General features: G+C 43.6%; 2 protein-coding genes across 2 annotated transcripts in view; both read right to left on the bottom strand.

The window, feature by feature from the left end:
- Positions 1-378: 378 nt before the first annotated feature.
- Positions 379-6,780, bottom strand: alkbh5 (alkB homolog 5, RNA demethylase). The gene is made up of 4 exons (XM_084006637.1): positions 5,484-6,780; positions 4,924-5,004; positions 4,717-4,830; positions 379-2,271 (listed from the first exon to the last, which is right to left on the bottom strand). Exons 1-4 carry the CDS (start codon positions 6,206-6,208, stop codon positions 2,112-2,114), a joined length of 1,080 nt encoding a protein of 359 aa, XP_083862763.1. The 5' UTR covers positions 6,209-6,780; the 3' UTR covers positions 379-2,111.
- A 538-nt stretch (positions 6,781-7,318) lies between these two features.
- myo15ab (myosin XVAb) overlaps positions 7,319-15,456 on the bottom strand; it is a 44,606-nt gene continuing 36,468 nt past the window's right edge. Inside the window, exons 58-75 of the mRNA XM_084005065.1 lie at positions 15,264-15,375; positions 14,954-15,028; positions 13,045-13,250; positions 12,863-12,969; positions 12,260-12,329; positions 12,095-12,167; positions 11,785-11,858; positions 11,547-11,629; positions 11,308-11,438; positions 11,124-11,218; positions 10,728-10,805; positions 10,540-10,636; positions 9,573-9,733; positions 9,358-9,491; positions 8,816-8,949; positions 8,207-8,340; positions 7,939-8,079; positions 7,319-7,839 (exon numbers count right to left, since the gene is read on the bottom strand). Coding sequence (XP_083861191.1) covers positions 7,738-7,839; positions 7,939-8,079; positions 8,207-8,340; positions 8,816-8,949; positions 9,358-9,491; positions 9,573-9,733; positions 10,540-10,636; positions 10,728-10,805; positions 11,124-11,218; positions 11,308-11,438; positions 11,547-11,629; positions 11,785-11,858; positions 12,095-12,167; positions 12,260-12,329; positions 12,863-12,969; positions 13,045-13,250; positions 14,954-15,028; positions 15,264-15,375 — 2,007 coding nt within the window. The 3' untranslated portion in view covers positions 7,319-7,737. The remainder of the gene's footprint in view (positions 7,840-7,938; positions 8,080-8,206; positions 8,341-8,815; positions 8,950-9,357; positions 9,492-9,572; positions 9,734-10,539; positions 10,637-10,727; positions 10,806-11,123; positions 11,219-11,307; positions 11,439-11,546; positions 11,630-11,784; positions 11,859-12,094; positions 12,168-12,259; positions 12,330-12,862; positions 12,970-13,044; positions 13,251-14,953; positions 15,029-15,263; positions 15,376-15,456) is intronic.

Genomic DNA, 15,456 nt, shown 5'->3' with positions numbered 1-15,456 from the left:
AATTAAACATACTTTTCTTTATTTAGTTTTAAATTACTTCCTGGAAATATCGAGTATGCGCAACATAAAAGTATTTACCAATCCAGGAAATATTAACAGGGGATATAAAAATTGAAGTGAAAATCGCCACTGAAGTAATGATCTTAGAAATGTATATTAACACGAACCAATAAAACAACTATTCCAAAGCCCAAACCTGTTTAGATTTTAATGAGGTTGACAGACTGCTTGACGAACATTGGCCAAGAAGAATCATAAAACATTCACGATATTCAGTAAGTTTCCACTCAATTGTGAAATCCCCTCAGGCCGGGTTCCCGTCTGTGTAGGTTGAGTGAAGACCTTGAATGATTTAGACACGACACGGGCCCAAAGTGGACAGAAAACCCAGAACATGCCCAGGGGAATATATAAACTATATTGTTTTCACGTCTTTGACTTGAACAGAAACTTAATTTAAGGGAGATTTTATTCTAATGGGTGGAAAAGAGAAACATCTGATACTGTGGACCAACGTTGCAGTCAAGACCACCTAAACTGTGACATCATTAGTAAGACCAGTCACTCCACATTCTCTTAAAAACACCCAAAGAAAAGGATTCACCCCTTTTAATGCCATATATACTGTGTATGTAGAAGTGAACCAGGAGAAATGTCTTGATGAAATAATCAAAAGGCATCGCGGAGGTGAAGTTCATGTGCAGGATTTTTTTCTGGTTCTCAATGAGCAATCAGTAATTATGTTAACATATAAATTAGACACTGCAGGCAGTTCAGTGATATCCCCGCTGTTGTAGTCTTCATGTAAAATCCTGAGTCCTCTTTGTCCGAGACCAAGAGTGAAAACGCGGTCGAGACCTTCAAAGAAAAACAAGTCTCGAGTGCTGCAACACTGTTCACTTATTGACTTTATTCAAAATATTTAGTGTCCATTGAAACCCATGAAGGTGTGTCACAAAGTGAGCGTCTCCGTTTGAAAAACTCCAGAATCTTTACTCGCGACTTCTTCCACAACCGTAGCAGAGCTTCAGAAAACTGTGAACCTCACCCTGTTTTTTTTAGAATGCAACTTCTCCCCCGAACCAAGGTTATTTTTGTTCATGTGTAACGCCAGACTGAACTAGCAGCGAGCTAATAAGCGCCTCTGCCAACATGTCTGACTGGGAGTAAGAAACTAGATTTATCTGGTGTTTACACAGCAAGTCTCAAGGACAAATAACGCTGGAAGTCGAGTTTCTTCTCAGTTTAGACACAAGTTAAACAAGTCACAATGTGGTTCGCTGTTCTGTCCGACCCAAGTATCACTCGACTTAAATGAGGGAAGAAAAACTTAGATTTAATACATAACAGCAACAACATGGCCTCTGTCAGTATACAAGGTGAGCAACTTCCAACTGAAACAGGAGTGTAGAACAAGGCCTGAGTTTTTCCCATCACTCCGTAAAAAACATCAGTTCAGTTGATTTTCTGACCTCCACCAAGATGAGATCCACCACAGCTGAAAGGAATCAGAAAAGAAAGCATGGCTGCACACATGCCAGCGTGTTTTAACTGCAACATGAGGCCTGAAATGAGAAGGCCCAACGCTCTGGTACAGCAAAAGGTAAGGAGCAAAACAAAACACACACAAAATGTTTCTTTCTGCATAAAAGTCCCCCCTCCCCCCATCAAAGACTATACAAACGTATTGTACATTATAACAAGTTAGATTACAGCTCAGGTTCTCTTTTGTACAAATCCATACATACATCTATCCTTTTTTTTTTTTTAGCTCTTTTAGTCTGTACATCTTGGGTTACAAAAAAATACATGCCATTTTTTTTAAGAATCTAAAGGACATAGAAGAAATGTTCGATGAAAGGTAATTAAACAGCAGAGCCTAACCGTAGTGAGTCACTCGAGGTCGTGAACTGTGCAGCAGAGTACGCCAGCTTCGTCTGCCACAAAGAAACGCACGCAAACCATCAAATAAAGAGAAAAAGGCAAGACAACTCGATGACTGTGCTCCCGTGTGCCAGAAAGGAAAAGGATGACTCATCAAAGGATGTTACCATGTTGAAATACATAAAAGAACGGGTGTGTGTGTGTAAATGTACGACAGGGAAGTGTGCTCAGTGGCGTCTCATTTTGACTTTGCGTCCTGAACTCTCCCGCTGTTTGTCGGCGTCTTGGCCGCGTCTCCAGTAGATCTCGGAGCTGATGCTGTGATGGCGGTGACGGGAGTGTGACGGGTGTCTGTTCTCCTCTTTGTCCATCTCTAGCACCCTCGGCCTGGAGGAGACAGTGACATTAAGCCATGCTAGGTTAATGCAATTCACAGGACACCTGCTCAGAACGCAAAAAAGGGTTCCTACAACATTTTCAGAAGTCAAATTCAAGCACTATTCAAGCTTTTCCAGGTGCATTTCCATGCTTTTCCAGCCCCTTCCAGCTGTGGTAAACTCCATATTTGTACCAATCCAATGGTCAGTATTCAGTCTACTTATTATGTCACTTGTTCATCACATTAAATGAGATGTTATTGTCCTCTAAACAACCAACATGATGTTTGGAGACAGCTTTTTACAGAAGGACCACAAATGAAAGGAAAACTAATTCCACTAACAGATCCACAGAAATATAATCACCAACTATTTTCATCATCTGTTCATCATCAAAAGTCATTTTTCATAAAGAAATGTCAGGAAATGCTGTTTTCAGTCCCTCAGATATGGAGATCTTCTTTTCTCTGTTCTATCATAGATGTCATCACATACAACACACATTTCAAGCACTTTGTGCTTGTTTTCAAGGATTTCCAGCACCCTTATGAATCCTGAATATGTAGCAGAAGTGTTTTTTGTCATTCAAAGATCATGTTGATCGTGGCTTCATTCAGACACGACGGCCAGTTTAGTGGTGAGCCGAAGGGAGCAGCGAGTTAATAATAAATAAATAAATCCATGATAGCCAGAAAGAAGAGGGTTGTCTGTTCTTTCACAGGCTGCAGCGCTGGTTGGAGTTTAAATTATTTTGCCTTTGAAGTCTTAATTAATAACCGTCGTGGGCGTGAGGGACACTCGACTCTGCTTCTCACTCCTCCACTGGTAGATTCTCACATTAATCTCATCATTTACCGTTATAAAATGCCTGTTTTATAACGTCTGACACACAAGCATTGGACGACAGGGCGTTCACTTGGGGCTCTATTTAAATTCCTATTTGCTCATATATGTAACATTCGAGTATTGATCCACACAGTATGAATGAAAAAAAAAAAAAAGGACGGAATGTCCCTGGTTGCATCACAAGCGGGGAAAACTTCAGTGAATTTAACTGAGCTGTATTTACTGTAAATAGCAAGACACACATCAGCTGGTTTACTACAGCAGTATGAAGCCAGAATTAACAATTATGTTGTGATTTGATGCAATAAATAGATTTGAAAAATGCTAAAGAAACTACATAATAACAGTCTGAAGTCATGGTTTGTTGGGTCTGTCAGCAAGATGATAAGCAAACAACTTTTAAAATGTTTTCTGAATGGAGTTTGGACGGATCGGGGGGAGCGATGTTAGCACTGTAGCTGCTCCAACACTTAAAATAACAGCAACTAGACATAAATACGGCAGCGACCTGTTTCTACCACAGATGGTCTTCATGCACAGTTTCCCCTTCGGTCTCTGTTCTAATGTGAGGTTCTATCAAAGAGAACCGGGAGACCTCGGACCGCTACGATAGCTTCTGTCTCCATTTCTGATTCAGTGACGGTGCAGCAGAAATATTACTATGTGGACCTACTAAGATTACCGTTACAACTTCTACATAAAAGTGAGCGGGGCACTTATTCAGGCCTGAGACTGACATATTTAATCGCCTACAGATTAACCAAAAAAAAAGGGCTTTGAAAAGGTCAACACAGGTCCACTTGGCTCATTACAACCATGATCCATGATCCCAACTTGGGCTGTGTCCAAATTATATTCTTCTCAGTGTATTGCTGGGGGTCTGGGTCAGTATTTCAATATTTCTAACAGGCTGAAATGCCCGGGGCTGTGTTGTTGGAGGAGTTAGCCTCACGTAGGTTGAAATATGATCTTGAAGATATGACTGGAGAAGCATATCCAAGAGTTTGAAGGCTTATCAGGAGGTCAAAACACTGCACAGTGATTTTGATGCAACGAGGAAGGATTCCACTGCTCTGGATTTTGCGGCTTATCTTTTGTTACGATCTCGAGGTAAACAGTAGAAACACGGCTTTCACGTAATGCAACGTGACTATATGTGCAGCACATTGTCAGATGAAGTTTCTCCTGCAAAGTTTGAGCCTAGATCAACGTTTTTGCCGGACAAACCTGGGGATTGTTTTTTGCCAGAGCCCTCCGAGTCGGATTCCTGCTACGTCAACAAAACGACCTGGATCTAATGAATGAGAAGGCTGCATATCTTTAACGCTGGGCTCATATTCAAGTGGATCTAATCGTGTGATGTGTCATAACAATCACATGGGAAAAATGTGTTTAAGGTGAAATGGATTGGGTCAACTAAACACAGCTTCTTGCTGTGCATTATGTTGCTGACAATGTAAGTGTGTCCATTTCCTCTGAAGATGAATGAGGCTAATAAAACATCTTATAACTTAACATCAAGTCCTCAGGCCTGTTTTCCCAGGCCCTTCTGATCTTTTTAGTCGTTAGTTTATGCACATTTGGCTGTTTAAACTGGACCAGCGGATACCTGTGAGCAGCATCGGGCTCTGCTCTGCGATGAGAGCGTTTGGCTTTCAGAGGAGGAGGTCTCTCCACAGGCAAAGGGCTGTCCGAGTCCAGCCGGGGAGCGTCCGGTCGAGTCCTGGCCGACAGAGGACAGAGGAAGCACACAAGTGGGTCAGAGGGTCACACACACACGATGGTTACCTTTCAAATAACCGATCTGTCGACTCACTTTCTGAGGATGATTACTGCACGACGCGCTTTGATGTCCTGGGGTCTGATGCAGTGGGTGATGTCATCGGCAGCATAGCCACTGAGAGACAGAGAAATGATGTAAGTCATTGAGCCGCCACACCACAACGGTAGAACATCACGATATTTCAGGGTATTTAGGCGATAACAATATATTTAACTATATGACAAAATACTGAAAAAATAGGTTGTTATTAATTTCAAGAACATACAAACCGCCTTGAAATATTCAGTAAATACTAAAACAAATATATATTGTTCAGTTAAGCTTCAGTTTAGTCCGTAGTCTAGTTTGTAAACAGCCGTAAGTCACTGAAGTAGCTCCTTTTTTGGGAACTATTTCTTCTGCAGTATTGCTTTCAGCCATGTTTGCTTTCACTCATGCTTGTTGAGCTGCGTGAGTTGCGCTGGATGACGCATGTCAGTGTAACCAATCAGAGTACCACGATGTAAAATCATGTAAAAAAAAATATATATACCGGTATTATCGTGAACAAATATACCGGTATAATCGTGAACAATCAATGCCCCTATAGTCACCTGAGTACCGTGACACTCCCTCTCCTCACAGGCAGGACGAACACGGGCTCCGACACCCGGATGGGTTTGAACTGGAAGCGGCAGCCGAAGCAGAGAGCGCTGTCACTGAAGAAGGACACCGAGACTATGGGGCGTGCGAAGATGTGCAGCGGGTCCACGTGTGACACGATGCAGCCGCCGGGCTGGTAGTCGTTGATGACGGCGCTGTTGACGAACCCTTCCGGCACCACGCCGCTGGACACCAGGCGCTTGATCACCAACTCGTGCACCCAGCTCGGGATGTCGTCCACCTCGCCCTTGCGGTAGAGCCTCTCCTGGCCGGGGCCACGCTTCTCCAGCTGGGAGCCGTACGTGTAGCCCTCCCCGAAGAAGTACTTGTTGCGGAGCGGCGCCCGGTCCACGGTGTGCTCGCGGTAAAGTCCGGCCTCCCCCTGGGCCACCACGTCGTCGATCCTGCCCTCGATGAGGGCGCACTCCTCCGCCGTGAAGATGTTCTCCTGCAGGATGCTGCTCCTCACGCGGCCGGCCTCCTGCTCGCGGCTCTCCGCGCTGTCATCACTGTGCTCGTGCTCGTCGTCGTCGGACTCGCGGAACTTGCGCTTCCGTCCTTTGCCGTTGCTCGCCCCGTCCGCGTACTTACTACTCTTCAGCTCGTCTCTGTGCGGGGTCATGGATTTCAGCTTCTCCCGCAGGTCAGAGTATCCGCTGGATGCCATGTCAGTCATCCTCCCCCCTCCAAAAAAAAAACAAAAAAACGTCCTGCGACGTGAGCCACGAAGCTAACAGCTAGCAAGCATGTTAGCACTATTTTAACGTGGCTGGTTACTGTGAGTGGAGACGTCCGAAAGGACGGCGGACGTCTAGCGGAAGCGACGGATCACTCTCACTTGCAAAGCGGTGCACACAAGCGGCTAGCATTAGCCGAGCTGCCCCCCGTCCCGTGATTTTAACCGTATATTCCGGTGCGTCTTTAGACAGATATTACCGGACGCCGTTGGTAGCTGCTGATTCGACGCTCCTCCGGCCGGGAGAGGCTAACGATAGCTACTACACCCCCCCGAGTCGTCGCCTGGCTACCAGCTTAGCTAGCTTCCACTAGCCTGGCTTGGTCTGTCCGTTGCCGCCTGGAAATACCGACAAGCCACGCAGCAACATTTCACATGTCCCCGTTAAATTCCCGGTGCCTCCGGAGACGTTTCCCCGGGCTTCTACCTCCGAGAGTCCCGGATAAACATTGTTGCATTCGGCCACTTCACCCCTCCTCCGACGTCTCCACGATATATATATAAAAAAAAAAAAGGCTGAAAATAAACTCGTGTAACCTGCCACAGATCTGCGCATGCTCAGTGGTGACCTTTGCCAGTGTGGGGACTGTCACGTGACCTGAACGGGAGCCACATCGATCCATTTTGGGAGCGCTGAGGGCACGCGCAAAAACGACAGCTAATTCCGTCCCACAAACATCTTTATTCACTTCCATAAAGTTCACAATGTTGATTTATTTTAGTGTTTTTATTGCGTTGATGCCTATCTAATAATAATACTAATAATAATAATAAATATTCCATTAAAATATACCTACTGTGAAGACAACTAGTATACATGGTGAAACTGCAGCAACGTTACACTGATTTGTTGTTGAATGTTAAAATAATTAATAATGAAAAACTACTTGTATGCCTGAGAGATTAAAATAATAATAATTATTAATAATTTGCCATTTAATTGGATACCTCTTCCTTCAAATAATAAATAATCAAGGGCTCATATCTCTCTTTAAAATAGCTTGTTTTATTTAGATAAAATATTCTTTACAAAACAAGACATTTGATGCATTAATATTGGTTAAATACAACAACTGTTTACACTGACATCAAGTTTTTTAGTAAACAGTATCGATAAAAAAAGATAAAAAAAAAACTTGTTATAATACTTTGTAATGACAAGGCACAGGCCTGTGAAGCTTCATCACTGTTCATTAACGGTTTCTGTACATTGTAAAACATCTATTATCAATTAAAACTACGGTAGTAAGTGCAATTAAAAAGTTGTCACCCTGAAAAATTAAATAATATGGACTTTTCCCTGTCTTCAGGATGCACTTCGTTTAGTTAACGCAGTATAATAATCAAGTAAAAGTGAGACTTCAGGGTGCACTTACACGTTCACGTACAATAACAGAACACCTGAAGGCAAGCAGAGGTAGGCTATTTATGAGGAAACCCACACGTATGTGTGTTCCTATGAGTGTGTGTTATAACATGGTGATCTCGCTGGGTGGCAGGGTGAGTCTCCTCTCCCGCACAGACATCATGTTCTCCACCTGCATGGCGATGACTCGACACAGCTCCAGGCCCTGTGGACAAACGGCGCCGACATGAGCACGGCAACATGGCAGCTCCACCGCAAACGTTCACGTGTCTGAAGAGTGTCCTTGTCTGGGTTTGCGTAATACCTGCTCCAGCTGCAGCTGAATGACCCGCTGTGTGTTCATGTCCCCCAGGGTGAGGTCTACATACGGGTAACTCGTTCCAGCGGTGGGCCTCTGGGTGCGGCTGGCCTGCACCTCCACCAGGGGGACCACTGCCATCAGCTCCTGCAGCACAGACACCAAACATTATCTCTATAAAACCCGACGGTCTACTGAAACTACTTACTGCTTCTGGGCTCATGTTACAGTCACGATGAGCTGCGTCATCGGACTTCTTGACGATCGTCCTTACATGTGTGTTTTTGTGCAGGAAGTGAAGGCCATGTTGGTTGACGGCAACAATACAGGGGGCGTAGAAGGTGGTGGAGCTGCTGCTGTGGACGTAGAAAAACGAGGAGCCGAACATGGGGAATGCGCTGATCAACCCTGCACACACAAAGACACAGAATTTAAGAGCGGATTGTCACCATATTAAATTGTTAAAAGGGTTAAAAGTGGCACATTTTAAACAAGTTCATTCTGGCTGTGAGGAGGAGCTTTGTCACGTCTGGACAGAATCATCCAGGTGACGTCATCAAGGTTATCTCTTGGGTTGGCTTGGTTTTAATGTTCAATTGATGTTTGAAAATATAGGATGGAGTGTTTTTTTAGATTTATACCGATACGAGAGAGGAAGCATCTGCTGCTTCGTCTTGGTTTCAACCACAGAAACAGAATAGAAGGAGAAGGGACATCCCCATCAAATCAACGGGGTTCAGCTTTGTGACTACGTGACTACCTCCGCTGCCAGCATAGCGACGGAGCAGCTGGAGCAACGCACTTTATGGCCCCACTGACATTTGTTGTCACCATAACAACTAACAACAATGGCAAAGCAACAATCAACTCAAGGCGATCTTACCCAGAAACTGTGCTCTGGCCTGGTGAGGGTTCAGGGTCTGCACCTGCTGCATGTGCTGCGTCACCATGGCAACCCACTGCTGGGGTGGCTGCTTTTTGAACAGAGGTGAGGCGATGTACTCTGATAGTTCATGTCTGGAGGAGAGAAGAAGAGAAACAGGACTCACCTTCACTTGACTTCTCAACATTTCTCAGGAGGATTTTACTCTGTGAGCTGTTTCTGTGTGTATGTGTGTGTTTGTGTGTGTTTGTGTGTGTGTGTTTGTGTGTGTGTGTGTGTGTGTGTATAGAGAGAGACAGTGATAGCAACAGAAGAAAATAGGGCCCAGGTTACCCTTTAAGGACACACCTTTCTGTATTTTTGTATATTTCTGTATGTTATAATTACAAGTATTGGCTGTTATAACGGGAGTTTGTTCTGCTACACACTCAACTGTGACATATGACAAACCTAATATGATATTTGAAGTAAAAGGTATATCAATACAGAATGAAAAACCCAGGGATTATCTGTAAAACTATTGTCAAACAGCGTTCTCTCACATGCTGGGGATGAAGATGATGTCTTTGGCTCTGTGCTGCAGAGCGGCCAGTTTGGTGATCTGGTGGAACTGTTGATCGCTCACTTTCCCATGTGGGAGGACATTTAGCAGGCCTTTACGGTAGTCTGGCAGGATCTGAACAGACGCACACAAACACAGTTAGATGCACACCTGTAGGTAACGTGTACTGTGTGTGTGAAACGCGAGCTGCCGTACCTGGTTGTAGTGCATGGCGACACAGAGCTCATTATCAAACTTCAGCGGTTGAGTCCAGACGACTCGCCTGAACCAGAAGCTGTAGTTGGTGTCGACTACCTCGGCCTCGGTCGCAACGTCCAGGATGTACTCGTGCTTGTTCAGAGGACGCACACTCTGACCTGCACGGACCCACGTACACGTGGAATGTCATTTATTACACATTCATCTAAAGATCAGCTTAAACTACACAGTTAAATATTTGTCTTTCTGATTTGTTAAACCAATCAGTAAACACTAGCACACTCTACAGTAAATACACTGACAAATCGTGTTAATATTTGTGTAGCCACATGTTTGTGTGACCTGCTGTGCTTTTGAATAGCACGCGAGCGACAGCTGCTGCCCGCTGTTCTCATGTGGAGATATTAAATACTAAAGGAGGAGAGCAATCAACAACAGAATGCAAAGAGTCCTGTGAGAAAGTGTGAAAGCTTCAAGGGACAAAGTCAGCTTTGGAGCTTCTCGCAATGAAAACTTGATAAGACCGAAGCAGCAGGAGCATCCTGCAAAGGAACGTGACGAGCCGCTTCTGCATTTTATCAGAAAATAATGAATAAAAAAATAAAGAAAGCAAGTTCTCTTTGAAACGGTGCGATAAAGATATATTCTCTGACAATTTGTGCATCATGTTTTTAAATAATTCTACGAAGACGCATGCAAATTAATGGAACACAAGATAATAAATACAAATATATATGCATTGGATTGTTATTGCGAGAATCTCAGAAATGAAAAGGTGACATTGAGCCTTTTATTTTGCCACGGCGGCCCGATCAGGACTTCTGGACTCATTAGTGAGTTTCTCCCACAGCTGGAAACCAGAGAACAGTCTGATCTGTGAGTGGATCTGCTTCACTGACAGCGGCGACAACAACGACTCTGTGCACTAAAAAGCTTCATGTGTGTTTGTGTGAAGCAGACACACCTCGATTGGTGACTAAAAATATGGCGCATTCTTCCATGGCCTCCGGTTTGTGTAAACCCATCTCGTAACACAGCTCCTCGATCACCTCCAGGGCAACCTGGAAAACACCACAATGTCAACGCATGCGCGAGTATATCCAATATATATAGATCCATGTTCTGGACTAACAACAGTGGCTGCACACTTACGGAGCACGTTTTGATTTTCACGTGACGTTCAAGGCCTCCGGGAAAGAGAAACAGCTGACGTTTTGAACTACGTCCCGCCTGAGGAAGTAAACGCTCATGAAGAATATACTGTACATACACGGACATTAACACACATAAACCTACATATATAGTGGAGGGAACCATATTTTAACTGTTATATGCTGTGCTGTCACATTCATTTGCAACTTATATCAATAACAGTAGACTGTAACTTGATTTGAATGTGGCTTTTATGAAGTAGCTTTACTTTTTGCTGTTAATACTAGTGTTTTACTAGAATCAAGGCAGTCATTTCCTGTGTAATAATAGAGTATATTTACACTGTATTTTGTAAAAAGTGAATGGTCTGAATACTTAATAAAACGAGGCACTGACCATCACAGCCTTCAGCTCCATGCTGTTGGGCGAAACAGTGCGTCCGCCGTACTGGAACGTCTTCTTCAGGTTCTGCTCACATGCTTTAGCGATGCCTAACACAATGAAAGAACATGCTGGTGGTGTAATGTGTACAACAACAGTACACTCGGTGGCGGTATGCGTTTTTTGTTTTGTTTTTCACCCTGATACTGCGGCCCGGCGCTGCGAGAGGCCTGCTGCAGGTTCTTCAGCAGGAAGGGCTTGAGGACTTCGGAGCAGCGATGGAAAGCGGTCAGGATGTACAGCAGCCTCCAGCCTCGTTGGCAACTATCACTGTACAACACAAGACACACTGGGGATTACGGGCGCGGGGAAGAAAGCGGAGCGTGGTGTGGGTTGGCTTGTTGTGTGCACGTTGTTGATGTGGGAAAGCAGACTCACGGTTTGGAGCTGGTGTTGGCTGTAAGCTGTTTGATGAGTTGGCAGTAAGCCTCATCCCTCATCAAGGTGAACTCTCCGATGAGCTGAGTGAACGACACACACACGCACACACACACACGCACACACACACACGCACACACGCACACACACACACACACACACACACACACACAGATTAGCAAACTGCCAAAGAGCAAATAGTAGCAAAAGAAAGAAAAACAGTAAAAACAGTTTTTACCTTGAGGAAAGTGTTGATCACTTCCTGTTCTGTCGAGCCCCTTGATGGAGAGTCACCCATGAAACGCATCACCGCTACATAAAATACACAACCAGGACACACACACACATACATACACACACACACACACACACACACACACAGGTCAACGATATTTAAATATTGAATAGCATTTCTTGTAGAGAAATCCAGCACTCAAGTGCTTAGAATGTGATCATTTTAGCGGAGGATGAATCGGAGCCCAGGTGTCATAAGAGCAATGTCATAAATGATGTAATTAGGGGAGGGATGAGTGAAGGTGAGAGCTTACACAGGAAGAGATCAGCTGCCACTCTGTTCATGGCCGGGTCCGTAAACTCTATCAGGGACTCAGTCAAAGGAGTCTGCACAGGAGGAAATAGTACAAACAACTCAATACACTCCATCAACACGATGAGAGCGTAGATGCTTTTAGTTATAGAAAGGAGGAAGGCACCTTGGAGAACTTGATCATTTCAGAGGGCTCTCTGGAGTCACTGTTCTTGTTTTTGCTCTTCAGGGAATCTCTGAGAATGCAAATCAGTCACAAAGAGCAGTATTAAGATTTAAACAGTGTTGGAAGAAATATTCAGTAGCTCAACACTATTAAAAACACTAAATTAACTCCAAGTAAAAGTCCTGCATTCAAAATGTTATTTCATAAAAGTACAGAAGTATTACTGACTAAATCTATTTAAATTGATTTCTATTCAGCATTTAACTTTTCAATTATTATAATTACGAATGTAAAAAACACTTTAATTTTGTAGCTAGTTATGGTGGAGCTGATATGAATTATATTTATATAAATATATATATATATATTCATATGTTGTTGGGCATCATATTTTATAAACTAAATGAATAAATGAATGTTTAAATGTTAAATGAATGTAGTGGAATTAAAATGGCAATATATCAATCAAACATGTAGTGGAGTAGCAAGTATCATTATTATTAGTATTGATTCTATCACTGAATTTGATGATGATAATGTTTTGTGAGGTCACTCTGTGTGTGTCTGAGGTTTCGGAGTGTGTGTACACTGTTCTTTTCTCACCCCTTGTCTCTGAAGAACTTCTTGGCGAACTCCAACATGTCGTATTTACTGTCCTGCAGGGCCATCTCATCCAGATCTCCTTCAGGAAAGCCGTCAAGGGAGACGCTCTGAAAATCAAATATTGACAGTGAAACACACTCAGATAAAAAAACAAACACAAGTGAGCATGTGTGCATGTTTACCTCAAGCGTTTGATCTATCTCATGTGCAGCCATGGTGGACGCCACGGCAACAGCAACGGCCGACGACACTGCAAACTGCCCCGCTCCTCCTCGAGGCTCCGCCTTGCGGTCCAGTGGCAGCGACAGGAAGTCGGGAGGAGCGACGGGATGGACGCACTCGGTCGGGAACGCACCGGAGCGACCGAACACGGCGCCAAATTTCCAACCTGGCACACACAGAGCAGACGGATTACATCTTCTCATCACACCCGAGAGCTTTGTGCCTCTCTGCTGTAAGTCCTGATCCATATCTGCCTTTCCCCTAACAGCAGGTCAGCTTTTCATTTACACAAGTCAGATCTGTATCTGCACGCCTTTCTCTCTCATTTATAACACTTAACTTCCCCCAGCAGCGACGCTGATAACGTGGCCTCAGGTCTAACTTTAGATACTACACACGTGGGTCCTTCTGTCAGCCGTGAAGACATCGTATTGACTTGACATTAATTCCATGCAGGGTTATCCTAATGTCCTGACCTTTACCTAATCAAATATCTTTAATTAAACCTAAAATGAAGCCGTATCCATAAAGCTGCACTGATCCATAATTTACATTAACAATGCATGAAATGACTGTGTAATGAGAGAGAATAAGCACCTGACTATTTTAGTCTCTCAGCTCGTTGATTTGGTTTTCCGGCCCATAGATTGACTGTTTTGCTTCATTTTTACTGCTCCCATGAACTTAATCTCCAGCAGTAGCATGCAACTGTTCACCATAAAAAAAGCTCTGATAATCTCATTGGATGCTGCCTGCACAGCAGACGGATGAAGTCTGCAACTCGTGAGTGAACACAGTGCAACATTCAGCAGATATTTCCATCAGGAGTTGGAGATCAAAATAGGGCTTAAAGGAGATGGACTTCCACTCATCAGGTGGCCAGAAACAAAATTCAAATGCAACTACAGTGTTGCCATGTGTCTGCTGGACGTCTACATGAAACTGTTTGTTGACCTGTTAGTTGATAATATATCAGTGCTGTATTTACAGTATGCATACATATGAATATGATAAAACATTTACTAACACATCCTCATGAAGCGTCTCCAGTTGATTCCTTAAATTACCACAATTGTATTTTTCATTGCAAGTTTCCTGAAATGCTATGTTTGGATATGTAAATGAGGCATTATCTAACGCTAACCTTTGGTACATTTAAGAGAAATCTACAGACACGAGTAGACAGAGTAGTAAAATAAACAACTCCTCTTTCCTTTTTCACGGTGGGGCCTCGCCTTACAATGTGACTTAACTATTCACAAACACAAGCTGTCCTCCTCACGCCCCTGGAGGTTTTAATAGTTGATGAAAATATGAATGTGTAATGGTGCTCACATCTTACTTCCACATTTGATATTATTAAAGTACATAGCTTGAGAAATGTAGGCTGTTTATCCAAACTAAACGTGATAACAGATCTCAGTGGAGCATCAATTTCACCAAAACCGTCGTGTGCTCTGTGAGGTTCATTTCAGGGCAGTATTAAATACATTACAATAAATTACAAAACAATGTGTGTGGATGCACATACTGAGTTTGTCCCTTGCAGGATTTGTTAAGCAATGAGATCATCTTTTGTGACCTCAAGAAATGAATCAATATTTTTAGAATATTGATTCTTCCATCTGAAAAATAATTTTCTGACACAATATTGTATTTAAAGAGTGCTGTGGGCGCCGTCAACGTCACTGGCCCTATTTCTCCTTGACTTAAGATACCATCACACCTCCAGGGGACACGGACACCCATGTCGGTAAATCTCTCAAAGGTTTGAATTGTTGCCTTGTTTATTTTTGGGGCCTTGGGATCCCGAAAGCTTATAGATTTGATTTTTACTGTAGATGAATGAATGAATAAATGAACGCTCACCAAAGTCTTGAGTGTCTCTTTTCAGCTCCTCCAAAAACACCACTTTCTTCCTCACCACACAGCCGTAGCTGTAACCTAGAGGTAAAACACACACACACGCACACACACACACACACACAGACACACACACACACACACACACACACACACACACACACACACACACACACACACACACACACACACACACACAGACACACACACACACACACACACACACACACACACACACACACACAGACACACGCTCGGCTCACAGATTCAATCATAAGATAACAGGATTTCTAGTACAGGCACTGCAGTGTCTCACCCTTCTCCAGCCCGTCCATAACCTGCAGCCGGATGACGTCACCTTTGTGAAAACTGAGCATCGAGCGGTCGTCCGTCACAAAGTTTCGCTCTGCGATCACATAATCCGAGTCCTGCCGGGAAGAAAACACACACAAACGGATACTCTCACACTGTTATTTACATTTATAATACTTGGAGTGATGTTTACCCAT

The sequence above is a fragment of the Eutrigla gurnardus genome (genome assembly GCF_963514095.1).
Source record: "Eutrigla gurnardus genome assembly, chromosome: 3".
NCBI lineage: Eukaryota > Metazoa > Chordata > Actinopteri > Perciformes > Triglidae > Eutrigla > Eutrigla gurnardus.
Note: the sequence above shows the minus strand (reverse complement) of the source record. Positions and strands in the feature narration are given on the sequence as shown.

Excerpts from the sequence above, each read along its gene's own strand:
- alkbh5 (XM_084006637.1), bottom strand. The coding sequence starts at position 6,208 with ATGACTGACATGGCATCCAGCGGATACTCTGACCTGCGGGAGAAGCTG. Across the intron at positions 5,005-5,483 it reads GGGAGTGTCACGGTACTCAG|TGGCTATGCTGCCGATGACA; the intron begins GTGACTATAGGG and ends TCTGTCTCTCAG. Across the intron at positions 2,272-4,716 it reads GAGCCCGATGCTGCTCACAG|GCCGAGGGTGCTAGAGATGG; the intron begins GTATCCGCTGGT and ends TGTCTCCTCCAG.